The 18889-nt window shown below is 31.2% G+C and overlaps 1 protein-coding gene and 1 long non-coding RNA gene across 2 annotated transcripts; one reads left to right on the forward strand and one right to left on the reverse strand.

The window, feature by feature from the left end:
- Positions 1-1728: 1728 nt before the first annotated feature.
- Positions 1729-5256, reverse strand: LOC120092834 (CCT motif family protein). Its single transcript, XM_039051062.2, has 4 exons — positions 4928-5256; positions 3185-3682; positions 2328-2471; positions 1729-2122 (listed from the first exon to the last, which is right to left on the reverse strand). Exons 1-4 carry the CDS (start codon positions 5030-5032, stop codon positions 2009-2011), a joined length of 861 nt encoding a protein of 286 aa, XP_038906990.1. The 5' UTR covers positions 5033-5256; the 3' UTR covers positions 1729-2008.
- On the forward strand, positions 2406-6993 carry LOC150038397 (uncharacterized). The gene is made up of 2 exons (XR_016527784.1): positions 2406-2525; positions 6650-6993. It is a non-coding gene; the product is annotated as an uncharacterized LOC150038397 (long non-coding RNA).
- The last annotated feature ends 11896 nt before the right edge of the window (positions 6994-18889 follow it).

Raw genomic sequence — 18889 nt, forward strand, 5'->3', positions numbered from 1 at the left:
CATGTGTTTAGTTAAATTTTCAAAAGTGCTTTTATACAAAAGTTTGTTTGGTTTGTTATACATTAACATTATATTAATGTCAAATTATTATTATTAAAAAAAAAGACTATTAAACATTATGAATTGGTCATCAGAGTGATCGTAAAAGTTGGTCACATAAGGTAGTTGTTGGAGGTGATCGTCAGAGTTGGTCGCCGGTGGTAGTCGTGGTCAATATTGGATGTCAGTTGTGGTCTCCGTTAGAGTTGGCCGTTAGAATGATCACTAGAGGTGATCGTTAGAGTTGGTAATCTGAATAAGTTGTACACAGTGTTGTTATCGCTAAAGGGAAGGTTAAAATAACTCTTACCTCCCATTTTCTTAACAAGCGCACAATCATTCAAGAAAAGAAAACCCTTCAGACAACTAACTTGCATAATTTTCTTCATCAATAAGTATGAGAGGAGAATTCTTTTAATATTCTTCCAACAGAAGTAGCTGATAGATAGTTATAGTAATCAGGAGCTACATTTTCCAGAAATTTGGAAGTTCAAGAGAACAAATCATATCAAGAGTCCAAGACAATGTATTTATCTGAAAGCAAGGAAATCGATTAAGGAATAAAGAAAGTTTCAAGAAAAGTATTGTAGAGGAACAAATGGAAGAAGGCATGAAAGAAAGCCTTCATGGACGCATTAACTTTGTAAAGAGAATGGGCACAAGTACGAAATATATAGATTGTCTCACAGTTCAAGCAAGGAATCAACCTTAGAAGTTATCAACCAGATCTGCACTATTTTAACATCTGAATGACAAAGTATGCAGCAGGGTAGGAAAAGAAAAAGAAGCACCTTATAAGTTATATACAAAAAATGTCAAGGACTCCTAAAAAACTTCTATGAAATTCTTCAAGCTACACCATTTTCTGCTGTGAAACTATAGAAGAAGACCACAGCAAACCAGCTGGCTCTGTTCGTGTCTATTCTTCTATTCTCTCTGGGAAACTGATGCAGAAAAGAAGTCATTCAAAGAAAGATTGAATGAATTTGTGACACTCTAGTGCCCTATCAAGAATTCAGTCACTTGTCATTAAGAGTGTTGGGATGGGTCAATCCAATCCCATCCACGACAATATAACATCGTTTTTATAAATTTATGGTTAGCCTCAGATTCATTCGCACTCCAAGCAAGATTATTTCTATATCTAATCCAAATTTATGGGAGTTGCATATATTGAACACTTCTAGTTAAAAGACATATTTAAAAACTACAAAGGTCTACCGAACTACTTTGGGAGCATTTGGGACAAGTAATGAAGTTATTTAGTTGCGGGTTAACAACGTAAGATGTTAATAAGTCATGGAATTGATGTTTTTTAGTAGTGAGCCCATGAACTCTTTCAGTCCAACAATCACCCTGCTCCACCCAATCCTATTCCTTGGACCAAACATACCCCATATGTTAGAGTATTTTGATGTATTCCTAATAGAACCAAAACTACCCAATCCAATTTTTAGTTTGGGTGGTTTCACAATACAGTTAAAGTTAGTTGGGTTATAGAAATCTAGAAACCCTAACGGTTGGGTTGTGATAGGAGAGGACTTTGTAGGCTCTACCATAGTATAAGAATATATGTTACATAGAATGATTTAGTTTTCCTTAGACAACTCTGTTTTCTTAAAACAAACGTGTAGGCAGATGTAACGGTTGGTATTTAGGCTACTCTATTCTATCAGCAACACGCCTATCTCATACAAATTAATAAACAAAGTAGAACTTTTATTTCCTATTTTATTCAACGGATACTATATGTACAAATCTCGCCAACTGTTTTAGTCTACTGAAGATACTAACACAAATCATAGATGACAAAATACCCTGCAGGCTTTTGGTTTGTGGACTTTATTGAGTAAGATCTGATCTGAACTTTCCACAAACTTTATTTCCAAGGCTTCTGCTAATCTCTCCCATCCCACCCACCCAACAGAGCTAGCTTTTCATTCCTATATTGCATTTTATTTTTATTTCTTCATAGAACAAGCATTGAGATTGAGCTACTGCCCTTAACTTCAGATTCATCGGTCTTTGCAAACCTTCCACGGATCCTGGGTTGACTGTCTGCAAGAGCCTTCCTGCATGCATACTGAAAACCAGAGCATACAATGAATTTCTGAAGAAAAATTCACAAAGTTAAGACACTGTATGTGCAAAAGTATGTGGACTACATGCATAAAGGCATAGTGGGAGTGTCTCACACTCACAGGGTTGTTTATGATAAGTTTCTCATAATTTGTATCGAAAAGTTTCTCATTCTTTAAATTGAAACATAATTCTTTCTTTTCTTTTACCTTGATCTTTCTCCCAAAATTCCTCTTCGTCTTCTTATTCCAGTATCGAGAAAGCTTTTCTAGGCGTTCCTCGCTGGTGCAATTGCTGAACACAGGTCGGTGGAGGGGAGAATGGGTCATGCCTATCTTGTCACTGCCGAGTGTCTGCCAAACAAATCCAAAAATTAAAGATCTACTAAGTTGAAAGCCAGAATCAAGGTAACCATTGTTGTATATGAAGCTTCCTTATGTTATGCAGTTAACAAATGGACTATTTAAGCCAGATATGTGAACAGAAAATAACCGATTGAAGTATATAATCCTGGATCTGGACTTCCAAGTAGAGATAGACACATTTACCCCCCCAAAAAATCACAGTTAACTACAAGGTTCTCAACTAAATTTAAGTTAAATCATTCTGCTTGGCTGCTTATTATCATGATATTCCCAGATGCAAGAGCCAAAATTATGACCATATCCGACACTGTTTAACGCAGAAGAGATGGACTAGTGTAGATTGTTTTTCTAAGTAGAGTATATTCTCATCATATGCTAAGAAATTGCCTCTTGGTACAGTGTCCAACAACCATAGCTATCATAAACTTGTTAGGCCTTCCACTAAGCCACTGACTCATTCTCCAAGTGTGCAAGCACTCGTAAAAATCGTCACCAAGGAAAATCTTTGAGTTCATTACTCTTTTCATGTTAAAAAAAATTTAATGTTTAATTCTTGCAGGAAAATGATGAACAATTTTGCAAATATCAATATCTGTACCAACACCAAACCAAATGTGATTTTTTACTTAGTAACAGTGGTGGCCAAAATCTAAAGCATTATTTTATATATATATATATAAGGCGAAAGTAAGAAGTCTAACCTTAATATCTCCTTCACTAAATGCCCTCCTCATCCCATAAACAGAACTGAAGTCCATGTCTGGGAAATCTATAAAACTTGGTTTGATGGTAGGTCCTTGCATCAAATCCATCGAACTTAAGCACTCCAAGCTAGTACTTTTCTGGATCGAGACATCAGGGAGTGGCTTGTTTTCTGGAATTTGAATTTCTTCTGGGTTCAGCACTGGAATTTCAATGTTCAGATCTTCAGGCAGGGGTCTTTCTAAGGCTGCTTTTTCCAAAAGATCCTTTTCACATTCATAGTAGACCTCATTTAACAGCTGGTCATTTTGAAGCGATTGGAAGTCTGCAACTTTTAGTCCTTCTGGAGAGATGACTTCTTCAGCACAAGATATCATTGAAATGGCTGCCATCACAGGATCAAGACCTATGAAAGTTTCTTCAATGAATGGTTGTGGTTGTGGGGCTTCAAAGAGATCTCCTTCACCAACCATGTCATATTCGCAGATGCTGGATATCTGCATTATATTCAACACATGTTCATAAATTTAAGCCATGGTGATGCAACCAAAAAACTCTCAAGAAATCACCACGGGATTCCGACCATAGTACAGATAGACAACAGAATATGAAGGCTTAGTCAGTATAAAAGATCAAAGTTGGGCCTGATTTAGATGGTAGCGAGGAGAAAATCATGTTCTAATGAGAAGGGAAAAGGTTGAGATAAGGTAATTGCTTTATGTTGAAAGGAAAGATAAGATAATTAGTTTGAGTTCTCTAATTAAACCATGCTACTTCTGTTCACTTTCAGGCAAAAAGGAAAAGGAAACATGAAACCTACAAGAACCAAAAATGAAGTCAGAACTTATAAGTTTTTAGGCTAACACTAAGAAAAATAGTGAGAATAACTCAATTATCTCTAAGAGGCCTTCTTAAGGGTCCAAAAACATCCATAGTTTCTTTTCCTACACTTTTAGCAGAAGAGGATACAGACCATCTTTTTCAGGCTAAATCTTTTTCTTTTTTCCTTTACTTTCTGTGGAGCGTTTTACTTCCAAATAGAGTTGATTGAAAAATAATGGATGTCAGGAGGTGGAGACTTTTACTCTTTGAGGCTTTTTCACAAACAGTAGGAGTGCAAGTGCGGTTAGAAAGTAACATCCCAGCAAGTAGTTTACATAACAGAATGAGACAGAAAATGGAAGAATGAGACTAGAACACGAAACCCCATGACTGAAAAAGAAGAGTTTTGAGCCCATTATGTTCCTTTCTATTTATACCTATATATTTTTTCACATCCAGCATGTAAAGCAGAAACAGCATATAGCCATTACAAAATGTTTGTTGACGAAAAGAAAAAGTGGGAAAAGAATTCCCTTTATCGCCTTTCTTTTCACATTCAACACCATTCAGCACTTCACAACACATATCTACCAAAAATTTCCCTCATCTTCTTTCCAATTAACCAAATCAACCCAAAATTGCCATGGAACCCCAGTCTCCACACAAACTCTCCTTCATTAAAAACTCTTCCACAACCTTGTATCTTCCTCTTTCACTTCATCCCATTTCAACAAAAAGCAGAGCAGAGAAACTAAATGTGCATAATAAAGTTCAAAACGAACAATAACCAATACCCAAAACTGAGAAAAGCAGCTTAAAATGAAGTCAAACAGTGCAAAGCAAATGCTGACCATATCAACCCAGAAAGAGCAATAAGCAAAAACAGAGATGAAAATCAGAGAAATGGAAGAAAGTAATACCGTTGGAGAAGAACATGGCTGTTGGGTTTTGTAAAACTCCTCGAGTTGTTGAACCTGAGAGAAGTTCTGAAAGTGAGGAAACAAAACCCCATTATCCGCAAACATTTTTCTTATCACAATGAAACAAAAATCTCTTCAGCTTCAAGAAAAATCGTGTTTCAAAATGCTTAGAAGAGAAACAGAGCAAGCAAAAATAAGTAGAGAGAGAGAGGATGAATCATGAATGGGTTTGTTTTGGAGGTGGGAAAAGAGTGGAATTTATACTTGTAATTTCAATGGGAGAAGTTAATTTGATGACTGAATTTAAGGCACCCCTATGATGATGATGATATAATGAGGTTTTCAGCAACACAATACAAATAAGGACAAAACAAAAATATATATATATATCATTTCCATTATGCAACAGTCCCCATTGCTCCTCATCATCTTAATTTTTTTAATATTTCTTTTTGTGAATTTTGTTTTTTTAATTGAATAAAGTAACTAAAATGATTCCCATGGAAAATATATAAATATATATATATATATATATAAAATAACAATACAATATTTTGGGAGGGAGTTAAAAATTCCAAAATCTACATTTTCAATAGTATTTGACGTATATATTTTATTTTTTTTTCTTAAAGTCAGACTTCTACGATAAACAATGTTATATTACTTTACATATTTTATAATCGTCAACGCTAAATTGAAGACAAATAAATTAATAATTTTTTTCTTTTTAAAATGAAGGTCAATTTTTTAGAAAAATTAAGCTATATATTTCAATTTGAAATTCTAAAAAATGGGATATTAATGACATTTTTTTGTCCGTAGAAAACAATATTTGTATATTTTTTATGTCGATTGGATAATATATCTTTTTAAACGAGAAAAAAAAAACTTTAAATATTTCTTGGAAGTAGCTGAAGGTGAGTTGCGGACAACCAATAGAATATGGGTCCAATTGTAATATTCACGCGCTATTGAGGAGCGTGGAGATACTGATCGTCCATTTTCCATTTTATTTATTTATTTTTTAAATTATCCTTTTTTTTTTTTTTTTTTTTTTTTTGAGAATTCATATTGTTTTTAATTTAACTTTTTTGGTCTATTTTTAATTATATAGTTTAATAGTATGTTTTTGGCAATTACCTTTTTCTTCATCCACTTTCTACATATTAACTTAATTTCACCATTACACACTTTGATCACTTTGATCTTGTGACTTTTTTCACTTATTTTCATGAGTGATTAAAAAGTGATAAAATATGAAATTTGTGATATCAAACACTTAGGGTGTGTTTGAGGGTTGTAGGATTATTGTAGGTTAGGTTAAGTAAGATCTGAAACTATCATTACAACCTAACTCTAAATTACGTTTAAATTGTAGACTACTATAATAAATTTTAGACAATCCCAAAAATTGTAGACTATAATATCAAATTTTATGCAAATCCAAATATGTCAAGTATTATAATACTTAGTTGACTTTTGTCACTATTACGTAGAGACATTTATAATGTGTCAATTACAATATCTAGTTGCACACTTTAGTTTTTTATAAGTAGTAAAGAGTTGTATGAAGGGACCCTTATACCATAACCTCTACATCCTAACTCCCCAAAAAAATCATTCACTTTAACGTTCATTATTGATATTGACTACCCATGTTCTGAAAATATAGGTAGATGGGAAAACACAAATCTTATATCGTTTTCATTGGTCTTATCCCAGGGATCTACCTATTCTGGCATGAATATCACGGACAAGTCAGTGGGTACAAGGGGGCATTATGCAAGTCGTATGAAACATTCGATGAAACGGAGCACGCGTATAGGTCAACTAAGCTAATAGCTCTCATTGTGGGATATCTCAGTACAACGCACATTGAACAAGTTAGTGAACAGAGCGTAGTACAATGTAGTACAATTATTGCAACTGTAATAGGCTTCATTTTTTAGATGATCGTAATGTATACTTGGTTTGGGATAGTTGAATATGAGTGATGTACTAGGTTGTCGCGACTTGTTATTTTGTAACTAAACCCAAGTTCACTGATTCTAAGCGTAATTCATCCTTTCAACATCTACATACTCCATCCATTACCTTGGTAAGATGGAGATTATTCATGAGCCGTTTAAAATCATAACAAATATTACTGAGTCTCAAAGATAATTCTTCTTCACTTTGGCAACACTGCTTACCAATAATAGAAGGATAAAATAACAACCAGCGAACATTAGACATTGCATTTAGCAATTAACGTTCTTCCACCTCATTTACGAGAGTGACTTGGCGTGTCGTGAGAGTACTCGAATGGATGGAAAGGCATTTATGATTTTATACAACATGATTAGAACGACGGGATGTTTGGAGCCAGGTAGATGTGTTGGTATTGAAGAGACGATGGTAATGTTCCTCTACATTCTTGCTCATGATGTAAAGAATAAAGTAGTACACACATATTTTTCGAGATTTAGCGAGATAGTTTCGAGATATTTCAATGCAATTCTTAGAGCAATAATACAACTACACACAGTGTTGTTGAAAACCTTCAAACCAGTTACAAGTGCATGTACAATGGACGATGAAAATGGTTTAAGGTAGAAAAAAAGTTCCAGTACTGTTCTATTAATGCATATGAAATAAATTGTGCTGGCATCTTCTCAAATTATCATGATGAAACAATTTCAATAGAATTGTCTAGGGGCATTGGATGGCACATACATGGAAGTGAATGTTAATGTCGTAGATCGACCAGGATATAGGACGAGGAAGGGGAAAATCGCCACAAATGTTCTTGTGGTATGTAACCAAAATGGAGAATTCATCTTCGTTATGCCAGGCTAGGAGGGCTCGACCATCGACTCTAGGGTCCTAAGGAATGCAGTTGCGCGACCGCATGGATTGAGGGTTCCAAATGGTATAAAAATCACTCATGTACATAAGCAATCTTCAATTACTCCATTAATATACATGTATTACAATCCCAAAAATGGTACAGGGTATTACTACTTATGCAATATTGGCTACCCTAATGCTGAAGGATTTCTGGCTCCGTATAAAGAGGAACGGTACCATCTCTCAAACTGGCATGGCACGAGCAACACACCGACAACACCGAGAGAATTTTTCAACGTGAAGCATTTGTCGACAAGAAATTTTATCGAGCGAGCATTCAGACTTTTAAGGGTTGATGGGCAATTCTTAAGGGTAAATCCTTCTACCCGGTATAGGTTCAATGTCGAACAATAACTACATGTTGCCTGATTCATAAATTAATCACAAGGGAGATAGGGATCAATGCTTCACTTGATGATTCGCTGGACGAGAATTCTGCTTCTACTGTTACGAAAGGAGGGAATATTGAATTTATTGAGACCTCATATGAATGGACCAAATTTAGAAATGATTTTGCTGCCGAAATGTTTTCTTAATGTCAAAGATCATGATTAACTTTTCTGAAGAAAGAAATATTTAAACAACTTATCTATTTGTTGAACAATATTCTCGTGCTTCATTTATGTCGTGAACATTTTTAATTCGACTATTTCAATCCATGGTTTTTGCTTTTTATTTTATAATATGTTGCACAAAGTTATTTAATTTTCAATAATGTTTTTATGATGTATGCATGGTGAATTAGAATGGCAGACGATGAAAAAAGATCGAAACACATATGGACAAATGCTGAGGATGCTGGATTGGTCAATGCCCTAACCTTTTTGGTGGAATCTGGTTAGAAGTCTGACAATGGGACCTTCCGACCAGGATATCTACAACACTTATAGCAAATAATGGAGGAGAAGTTTTTTTAGTGTGGCCTAAACCAGAATACCATCAAATGTAAGATTAGAAGTCTGAAGAAACAATATTCGGCAGTAACGGAAATGTTAAATCAATCAGGGTTCGAATGGAACGGGGCGTTTAAATGCGTTCAGGTGGATAGAGGGATCTTTGACGTTTAGGCTCAAGTGAGTTTTTTAAGATATTAAATAATGTACATCAAACCTGTTTTTGTATAATTTCTAATATTACTCCCATATATGAATGCAAAGTCAACCTAATGCGAAAGGATTGTGGAACAAGTCATTCCCTCATTATGATGAACTATCAAGTGTGTTTGGGAAGGATAGAGCAATCAAGCATTACTGCGAACCACTAGTGATCATGACATCAAATTTGTTTTGGGAAATGGAAGACGAGATTCGGTTAGGGTCACAACCCTATCCCTGATAATGAACAAATCTAACTGCCTGAGGATGCAGTTGAAGAAGATAAAAAAGATATAACCACAGGGGAGACGAAGTATACCAGATATTTCCAACGGCAGAGCAAGCGTATCAACTGAGCCATCTAGAGGGAGTAAGAGGAAACGTCTCACATTCCAGAATGAAATGATCGATATCATGCGATTAACCGCTGATATGCAGTCAGCGCACATGGGCAAACTTGTTGCATGGTAAGCTGAGAAATATAGGATGGAATTTGGACGTCGAAAGGAGGTAGTTCAGGTCATATTTGGCATTGAAGGGCCCACTGAGGATGATAGATGGGACCTGATTGATATAATTGGCATAGACATACAGTAAACATACCTCTTCCTAGCTGTACTAGAAGAGAAACGACTATGATACTGTATACGCCTACTTGCTCGGACCCACTAGACTGTCCATCTAATATTTCTACCTAAAAAAACATATATTTTGTAATTTTTTTTTAAACGACCACATGTTCGGTCAGTTGATATTATTTTTGTGATCTTCAAAACAATATTACTGTGCTACATCACATTCTCACCATCATTATCAAATGGAAAGTAATTATCCTATGTACAATTTCAGTTTTAGATATATGATCCATATTATATAAATATAAATTGTTATGTTATCCAGTTATTCAATGTTCATGTCTACAATATGTGAAATAATAATGTTAAATTAGCAAGATTCAATATATATACATATAATATACCAATTCATTAGTAATCGAGTAGCAATATGAATATATTTTGGTAGTATGTTTTACAGATTGAAGAGAATTAGAATTATTACAATTTTTTAAAAGAATATATGAAAAATAATCTATTATGTTCTACAAATTGAGATTAAAAAATTGAGATTGTCCAATTTATGTCATAAAAGATTTGAGAAACTAGGTGTATAGTTGAAAAATAATCAATAATGGCAAATTATAAATCTAAAAGAATAAAAAATGAAATAAAAAAACAAACCGGAAAAAAAATATAACCAACCTCATTCACAAAAAAACTGCATCAGATACCTCAACTCAACTCTGCACTCAAACAAAGACTTCCGAACTCAACTCAATTTAACTCTGCACATCAAACACAAACAATAATTACCAACTCAACTTAACTCTGTACTACAAACACCAACAATTTAACTCCCCAAATAATTTAACTCTCCAAATAATAATTACCAACTCAACTCAACTCAATTCAATTCTCTTTTATTACACACCAAACACCCCTTTAGAGCATCAATTACAAGAAAATGTCAAATCTAAGTTATTTTTATATAATACTAATATATAAATTAGATTTATTAAATAAGTAGTATTTTTATGAAGAAAATGGATTTGTTACAAATACAATGCGTGTACGTACATTATTGTTGACAAAAAAAAAAAGCATATAGAAAAATATTTCAAAAACTTTTTTAATAAAACATCTATAAATTATATTTCTATTAAAATGAGACTTTTTGAATAAAGATTTTAGTTATATCCTCGTATTATTGAAAGGTTAATGAAATATGTTTCAATTATATTGACACATATATCTCATATAAAAAAAAAGTTCATGGATTGGAACATTCGATAAAACATAATTAAAAATAGACGATTGGAACATTCGATAAAACATAATTAAAAATGAGTTAAATATTTAATTTAGATAATAACATGTAGATTAACTTTTTAAGTAGCCAATTAAAACAATTACGTTATTAATTAATTGAAAGAAACAATGAGATACAAATATATAAAATCTATTATCTTAATATGGTTATTTTTTTCTTTTGTGGCTAGTACAATCTAAAACGATGAAATGCACATGTAATCTCATGACATGACAATAACAAATCACTAAAAATCTATCAGTCTAGTATCGATCGAATTTTTACTTTATCTTTTATGTTTGTCTTTATATATAACTTATAATATGTTGAATAATTTAGGTAATTGATCTCATTCATTATGATTCAATTTTTAAGTGTAACACAAAGATTAATGAGAAATATTATAAATAATGTGGCAAATGATGTGAAAGAACAAGATATGATTCCTGCCACTATTGGAAAGCAAGTGTATTATTGTTGAACTTTTAATCTATTTATGGAAGAGCAAATTCTATTTGTGAAGGTTTAAAGTTTGGAGGCCCACAATTGTACCTTAAAAACCATTACCGTAATGGTTTTATATCATTTTATGATTCAATCTCAATAATTCTAGCTTATTAGATATTTCAATACTCCTAAAAAAAGTGTACTTATTTCAATTATGAGTCTTTTTTCAGTAATATGAATTTGATTTTAAAAGTTACGGACTGATATAAAATTTTTATCACTTCGTTGATTCGATAGATAAACTATTTTAATTTAAAAATTGGAGGTAAGAAGATTTGAACTACTATCGTAGTTACTAAACACACTTGTACGTCAATTGAGCTATGTTCAGTTTGGCAACAAAACATCTGAGTTGAATTTGTATGAAAGATTATAGTTCTTGGGTAAATCAATAGTTTGTAGAGAGAGAGAAAATTATGGAATTTAGATCTAATATATCAAAGAGATATACATAATTAAACAATGGTATTATGGTCAATGCGAGCATGGCTTAACTTAGATACGAATGTATTAGCAACTAAAAGGTTTGTAATTTGAGTTCTTCTACCCCTGTTGTATTAGTATTATGAAGGAAGTGAAAAATTAGATGGATTTAGTATGTAGATTAAATTCATTTGTAAGACTTTTAAATTGGATTGAAACCATATGATGTCTCAACTATAAATTTGATACATATGAATAAAATTAAATTTGTAATTAAACCATTGATGAGCTTTGTTTGAGTTTCGTCAAGTTCAATTCAATTGATTTATATTTGACGTATATTTCCATTATTATTTTATATTTTGGAGCGTTACTAACAACTTATTTCTTCATTAGAAGCATCTCATTTCAATTTGAAGAGTTCTTCTCTCCTCCCTCTCTTTTTTTCTCTGATCTTGAGTTGAGTTAAGAGAACATCCAAGAGTTCTGTCATATCCAAGTACTTCGAGGTTATTGTGTGCTACCAAATTAGTCATATTGAGACGATCATTGTAGTATGCTTTAGAAGCATGTCTCGACTACCTATTGACGTTTCCACAAGATCTCGAAGATTATATATCATTCAACTTACTTTGAGTATGAACATCATTATTGTATACAATGTATACTCTAGTTACAGTATCCAATTAAGATGTAATCAATTTGATAGTGTTATTCAATTCTTATACATCGTCTCTCCCAAAAGTTTATAAAATGATTAGGTTAATATTGCGAAAAAAAAAGTTTATTCCATATTCATTTTTTTTAATATATATTACATATTATAGATATATATCCCTAAAAGAAGTAGACAAAATAAATAATATTTTCTATAGAATCTTTCTATAAACAGAAACTTTTCTACACTTTGATGGTATCTATACCGATAATTAACATTTAAAAGTTTATGTGATCCACATTTGGGAATACCGTTTCTTTCTTTCTTCCTCTAACCCACAAGCATTCAATAATAACCACATAAAAGATTTTCTTGTTTCCACATTAAAAGAAAGAACATGGACAATATAATATATATATATATATCATATAATTGAGTATCTTACAAATTTCTTGTGCAATAAATCTTAAACTCTAATTAGAGGCTATTGCCACTTTTAAGAATTAACAAAATGGGTTTGTATGCAATTATTGTTTTATAATATGGTTTGAAGCAATAAGAAATTGTGAGAGGCAAATAAACCAATAATTTAAGATAAGATATTGCTATTTTTTTTAGCAAAAGAAAAGAAAAATAAAGACAGATGTATAGATTCTATGCCCAATTTGATATATATATATATGTGTGTGTGTGTATGTATATATACACATTTATATCCAAATTCTCTTTTGGAAATGCCCAAATTCCTCCTTCATCCACATTTATGGGTTTGAGGTGTCTTTTTTTTTTCCTTCTAATTATTATTCTTTCTAAATATTTTATTTTATTTTATTAAAACTCGAAAAGGAACCATAGAGAAAGAATATAGAGGATGCTCGATACATGATTGAGTAATGTTCTCAAGTGGCTAGGATACCATAGCAATATTTAAATAACAAAAGAAATTTAATTTTAACCCAAGGAGTTTTATTTTTGTCTTTAATTATTAGTTTATAGCTTCAATATATTATTTAAGAAGGATAGAGTTTTATTTTATTATTATTTTTTATAATAGAAAGATGAAGTATTTAAGATTACATATATGGTTGAACCCTACCATATATATTTTTTTAAATTTGGTTTCGGCATTCTTAATTTTAAAAATAATAAGTTTTCTTGACTATCTATCAGATTTATAGAAATACATTTAATATTTATTAAAAATATAAGAACTAAAATAAACCAAAATTGTATTCTAATCTAATTTAATTTTTTATATATATTTTAAAACAGCAATTTTAAATAATTATTACTTATGAAACGTTATTGAAATTTATCTAATGGTATTTTTATTTTGGGTGCCTTCCAAATAGAGAATGTTGTCCACAAATGAAAATATGGCTTATACTAAAATGAAAAAGAATGTATACATCAAATATTATTTAGTTTTCATAAAGAAATTTTAATATTTAAAAATACTGGTCTAATGAAAGAAAAGACTATATATATATATATATATATATAAATAGAGTTGGAATAAGTCACGTGGTTCCTAAGATATATAGGATTATCTTGGCTAGAATTAATAGATGGCATTGCTTGTTCAAATTAGACCACCATTTCCTTTGATAAGATATGCATTATTGTACCCAAATTGAATCACTTCTCAAAATTGTCTCTTATGCCCTCTCCTTGAAATTTAATTAACTATTAATTACTCATTTGAGATTTTTCTTTTAAAAAAAACAATGTTATTTTAATAAGTAATAACAAAAATGGTTGAGAAAAAAATTATGATAAAAATAGAGTTGAGAAATCGTAGACCCGAGTCCATGATTTTAAGCTCCACATGGCTGTCATGTTCTAGATTTTGCCACCCGTCCACGAGTTACAAGCTCAACTTTCTCTCTAATTTCTTTTGGACATGGAACATATGGACCTCGTCCACGATTTCCATACTCTATAATCATGTACGGTCCATAATTCTCCAAGTCATAATTTTCTTCTCAACCCTATTTTATTTAATACTTATTAAAATAATATTATTTTAAAAAAAATCCTAATTTGACTATTCAAATTATTTGAAGAAAATATTAGACAAAGAACCTGATCAAATAATTCTTTTTGTAATAATCTTTGTTTTCATTTGGTAAAGAAGTGATCTTATCTATCACAAAAATTGAATCAAAATCGAAATAAATAAGTCAATTAGTATTCGATAATACGAGTGTAACAAAAATACCAAAAAATCAAAGTAAACCAAATCAATTCATTGGTTTATTTTGGTTTCTAGTAAAATTGGATATCTTAATTTATGTTTTGAATAAACCAAAAATTGTTGGTTTAAATTGGTTTTTAATTTAAAAAACCATTCAAAATCGAATCAAACCGAGGGTTATATACCCTTAAAACTAAACTCCAACCCTATGTCTTTAATATTTTAATTATTATAGTGAATGTATATTTGTAGGTTAAGAAAAAGACAAATTGTTATGATCCAAGTAGATTTGTTACTTAGAAAAAGGTCAATAAACAAACAAAGACCCAATTTTAATTTGAATTAAAAAATATTCAATTCGAAACGAAGGAAGAAATAAAAATGAAAATTTAAAAGAAAAACAAAAGGCCCAAAATGGCTAAGAATCAAATCGGATAAAAATGGATCAATTAGTTTTACTTTTTTATTAGACATCGGTTTGATTCCCTTTTCTATAAATTAATGGGTTCAATTTGGTTCATAATTGATTTCAAAATCGTGAAAATCAATTGAGAATGTATCTTATAAAAATTGGAAGACACTTTTATCTTTTAAGATAGTATACTTTTGAAAAGATAATAAAAATTTTATTTTTGAAAAATATGATGGGATTAAATTAAAGCATAATTATTTAATTTTCGAACAAAAGTTGAAAAGTTATACAGATCCTTTTTGTATGACATATATGTGCATAAAAAATATGGGAACAAAAATGGAAAAGGGAAAAGAAAAAAAAAAAAAGTACTATGCTGGAAAGTGAATTTGAAGTTCGTCTTGAAAAGGAGAGATTAAGTGCTACACTATGAGATGACCTAACAATCTGTCTACTCCAATGTATACCTTTTATTTACTTTATTATTGTTAAATATGTACAAAACCCAAGACATTCTTTCATTTAGATTCCTTTTCACAACCAATTAATTTTATAAAATATTACTTTTAATTATTGATTTATATGTTCGGTTGTCTTTTCTAAAATTCAAATCGAATTTTGAAAAAAAAAAAAAAAAAAAAAACTCATATCATTAAATCACTTGAGTAAAATTAGGGTTTTTATATCTTTTAAAGCCAAAGTAAGAAAATCGGGAGGAAAATTTTCTACCCAGTCACGATTCAAAAGATCTATCTAGCAGTTCTAGCAACGTAGTCTGCTAACATATTCATGAACGACGAATAAAACTAAAGTCGATACATTCAAAAGCTTCGTCGGAATTTCTTCTATCCAACAAGAAAATTCACCATCTGATGAAATTTTCTTGTTAATTAAGTTGATAGCTTGAGTGCAATCTGATTCTACATTGATTCGACAGAAGTTCATGGATAATGACTATTTAATTTCATTTTTGATAGAAAGTACTTCAGCAAGAGAGGCCTCATAATCGATTTGGGAATAGGAAGCAACTATAGTAAGAAAATGTTTTTTTTAGAAGTTTTTAAAATTCAAATATGTTTTTTAGTAGAATATAGTGTAAGAAGATTCAAACCATAAACCTTTTGATTGCTAATACATATTCTATACTGATAACACTATTAGGCCCATTTTGGTAATTTAAGATGTGTTTTTTTTTTTTCTTTTTTTCTTTTTTTTAAAAAAAGGTGTGAAACAATCATAATTTTTACAATTAAAATAGTGGAGCTTTTTAACCTTTTTCATTTGAAAAAAAAAAATAATGAGAAAGGTTTGACGAAATTGTAAATACAGTGAAACCCACTAAAATAATTCTCTTCATGGGGAAAATTAATTTAATTGATGATTAAAACATTTTAAAATTATGGAGGGAAGAATAATATGTTATGAAAAGGAGTTGTAAAGTAGGCAAAAAGGTGAAAAGAGTTCATTCCAGAATGCTTAATAAACAAGTAAGAGTTGTGACGAATTGGCGATAAAAAAAGGGGGAAAAAAAAGTGAAATTCTTTTGCTTTGGCCAATAGGAAAAAATGGAAAACCTTGAATTCCCATATGGGGAAACCAAAAAAGTAAAAATAAATACATAAATGAAAAGGAAGCTTTTAAGGAACCTTCGCAAAACCACAATATATATGGAAAAAAAATATAATTTATATTTCTAAATTTTAGGGATGGTATGAATTTAAATCTTGAGTTAATGACTATATCAATTTAAATATGAGTTTATGTGAGTGTATCAATTTAATTTACACCCTTTATTATGTTCCGTTTAGAAATACCTCATGTAAAACTAGTAATTGTATCAATTAAACTCCTAAGCTTTTATTAATGAATCAATTTACAATTTTACTCATATTTTCCTTTGAGAATCATCGTAAACCAACATTTGAAAAAGTTTACAAACATTTGAGAATTAATGTTTTTAAAGATAAATGCAATGAAGGGTCTAAATTGATTGGTTTATGAAAATTTAGGAATGATTGACTCAAATTATAAGTTTTATACGATATTAGTTGAAGGAAATCTAAATGAGGGTATAAATTGATACATTTATGAAAGTTTAAAATACAGGTTAATACTACTCTTACTTATGGAATTTAATTGATACAACTCCCAAAGTTTCGTAGTATAAATTAATATTTGCCATTTTTAAGAAGTGAATTTTAGGTGAAAATTCAATTTTATTAATGCAACACTACAAGATAAAGATGATCTCTCGACATTGTCGGGAGTCCACTAGTTGAGAGATATGCTATATCGAGATACTATAAAACCACCATCAGGAGTTATAAGTAACTCTTGACGAAGTGTAACCAACGTCAAAACTTTTGTTTAAATGTGGCATAACTCCCGACAGGTTAATCAGTGTGTCGAAAGTTATGTGTAACTTCCAACGTCAGTTCTATGGCTTCATGAGATAGGCCTCTGTGATGGGTCGATAGCGATTTCTAGATCACGTGAACTCCCGATGAATGAATTTATTCGTCGGGAGTTATGCATATCTTCAAACACTTACATTTTAAGCATCAAGAGATAGCCTTTAAAACTTCCAGACGAGATCTATAAATCAATTTCGTAGCAGCTAGGGTTTGTGTTGATTTCTCTCTGTCGTTCTTTGTTTCATTGCCTCTCACCAGTGCCCTTCAGTTGATTGCCACCATCGCCCATCGATTTGAAGATAGGGCGTGTAGTCGTTGGTCAAGTGCTGCCGTTGAGCTTCTCCTGCTAGATTTTGTGCTGGTGAGCACCATCGATCTTGAAGGTATGTGTATCAACTTGAAGGTTTGTGTATCGATCTTAAAGGTCTATATATCGATCTTGAAGGTTTGTGGTCGCCATCGCCCATCGATCTTGAATGTTTGTCTATCTTGAAGGTAGGATCATTGTGTATGTTGAATTATGTTATTGGTATCTCATCGAAGTTGTTTTCGTGATTTAACTCAAAATTAGCTTTGTTCCTTTTTTCTGTTTTTGCAGATATGGAGTCATTCTTGAAATTTTGCAGGGGCAGAAAGATTTTTGGAGAAGATTAAATGGTGCATTGTTGATTTTGGAGAAGGTGGTCCGTTGAATCCTCAAGTTTGTGAACTGATAGCTATAGAATCTTAGAACAATGCTTCACCAATGATCTGAAGATCAGTTCTAGACTACTTACTGCTTTCTTTCAACTATTGGAAAAATATTTGCATGTCAAATTGTTAATGAACTTTCATTCATCTTTGAAGTTTGCATCATAATATAGGATTTGAAGGTGAAAATTTAGTAGGAACTGATTATTGCTCTTCAAATGTCATATGATCTCAACTTCAATATCTATTTATTCTTTTGATCCCTCTCTTTTTATCTTTCATGCTTTAGTTCCAAATTGTTTAGATCAAATTGGAATGATTGTGCTGGGAAGTTTTTTTCTTGATTATGATACCCAAGATCACATTGAAAAATTTCAATATGATCTTGGCCGCCATCACTATTTGCATGTTTAATTATAGATTTCAGATTTTTCGTGTGGATTTTTTAAGATATTAATGGACTTTTTAGAAATTTCTCACCCTTTTTATTCATAAATTTATTTGTATTTTCCCTTTAATTCTTGTTCTCAGTGTTTTGTTTTCTATAATTTATAGTTGAGAAATGCATCCATAAGTCTATAATAATCTCATTCTTATTTCTATGAGCATATATAAGCCTCTAAAAGTTAACCACCCTTCATTATGTACACAATATAGGCTATAATTTGTTTTAGATTACAAGTTGGGTTAGAAAGTTAACCACCATTCATTATGTATACAACAAGAATTGTATGAATTCGATGTGGGATTCATTAGAGGGTGTGGAGCGACATCTATTAACATATGGAATATCCCCTCATACTATGAATGAG

Source organism: Benincasa hispida, chromosome 1 (assembly GCF_027475165.1).
Source record: "Benincasa hispida cultivar pf3 chromosome 1, pf3_genome.v1.1, whole genome shotgun sequence".
Classification (NCBI taxonomy): Eukaryota; Viridiplantae; Streptophyta; class Magnoliopsida; order Cucurbitales; family Cucurbitaceae; genus Benincasa; species Benincasa hispida.

What these genes read in the sequence shown, in the direction of transcription:
- LOC120092834 (XM_039051062.2), bottom strand. Translation starts at nt 5,032, where the DNA reads ATGTTTGCGGATAATGGGGTTTTGTTTCCTCACTTTCAGAACTTCTCT. An exon ending in AGCCATGTTCTTCTCCAACG is followed by an intron (nt 3,683 to 4,927) that starts GTATTACTTTCT and finishes AATATAATGCAG; the next exon opens with ATATCCAGCATCTGCGAATA. An exon ending in ATTTTGGGAGAAAGATCAAG is followed by an intron (nt 2,123 to 2,327) that starts GTAAAAGAAAAG and finishes TCTGGTTTTCAG; the next exon opens with TATGCATGCAGGAAGGCTCT.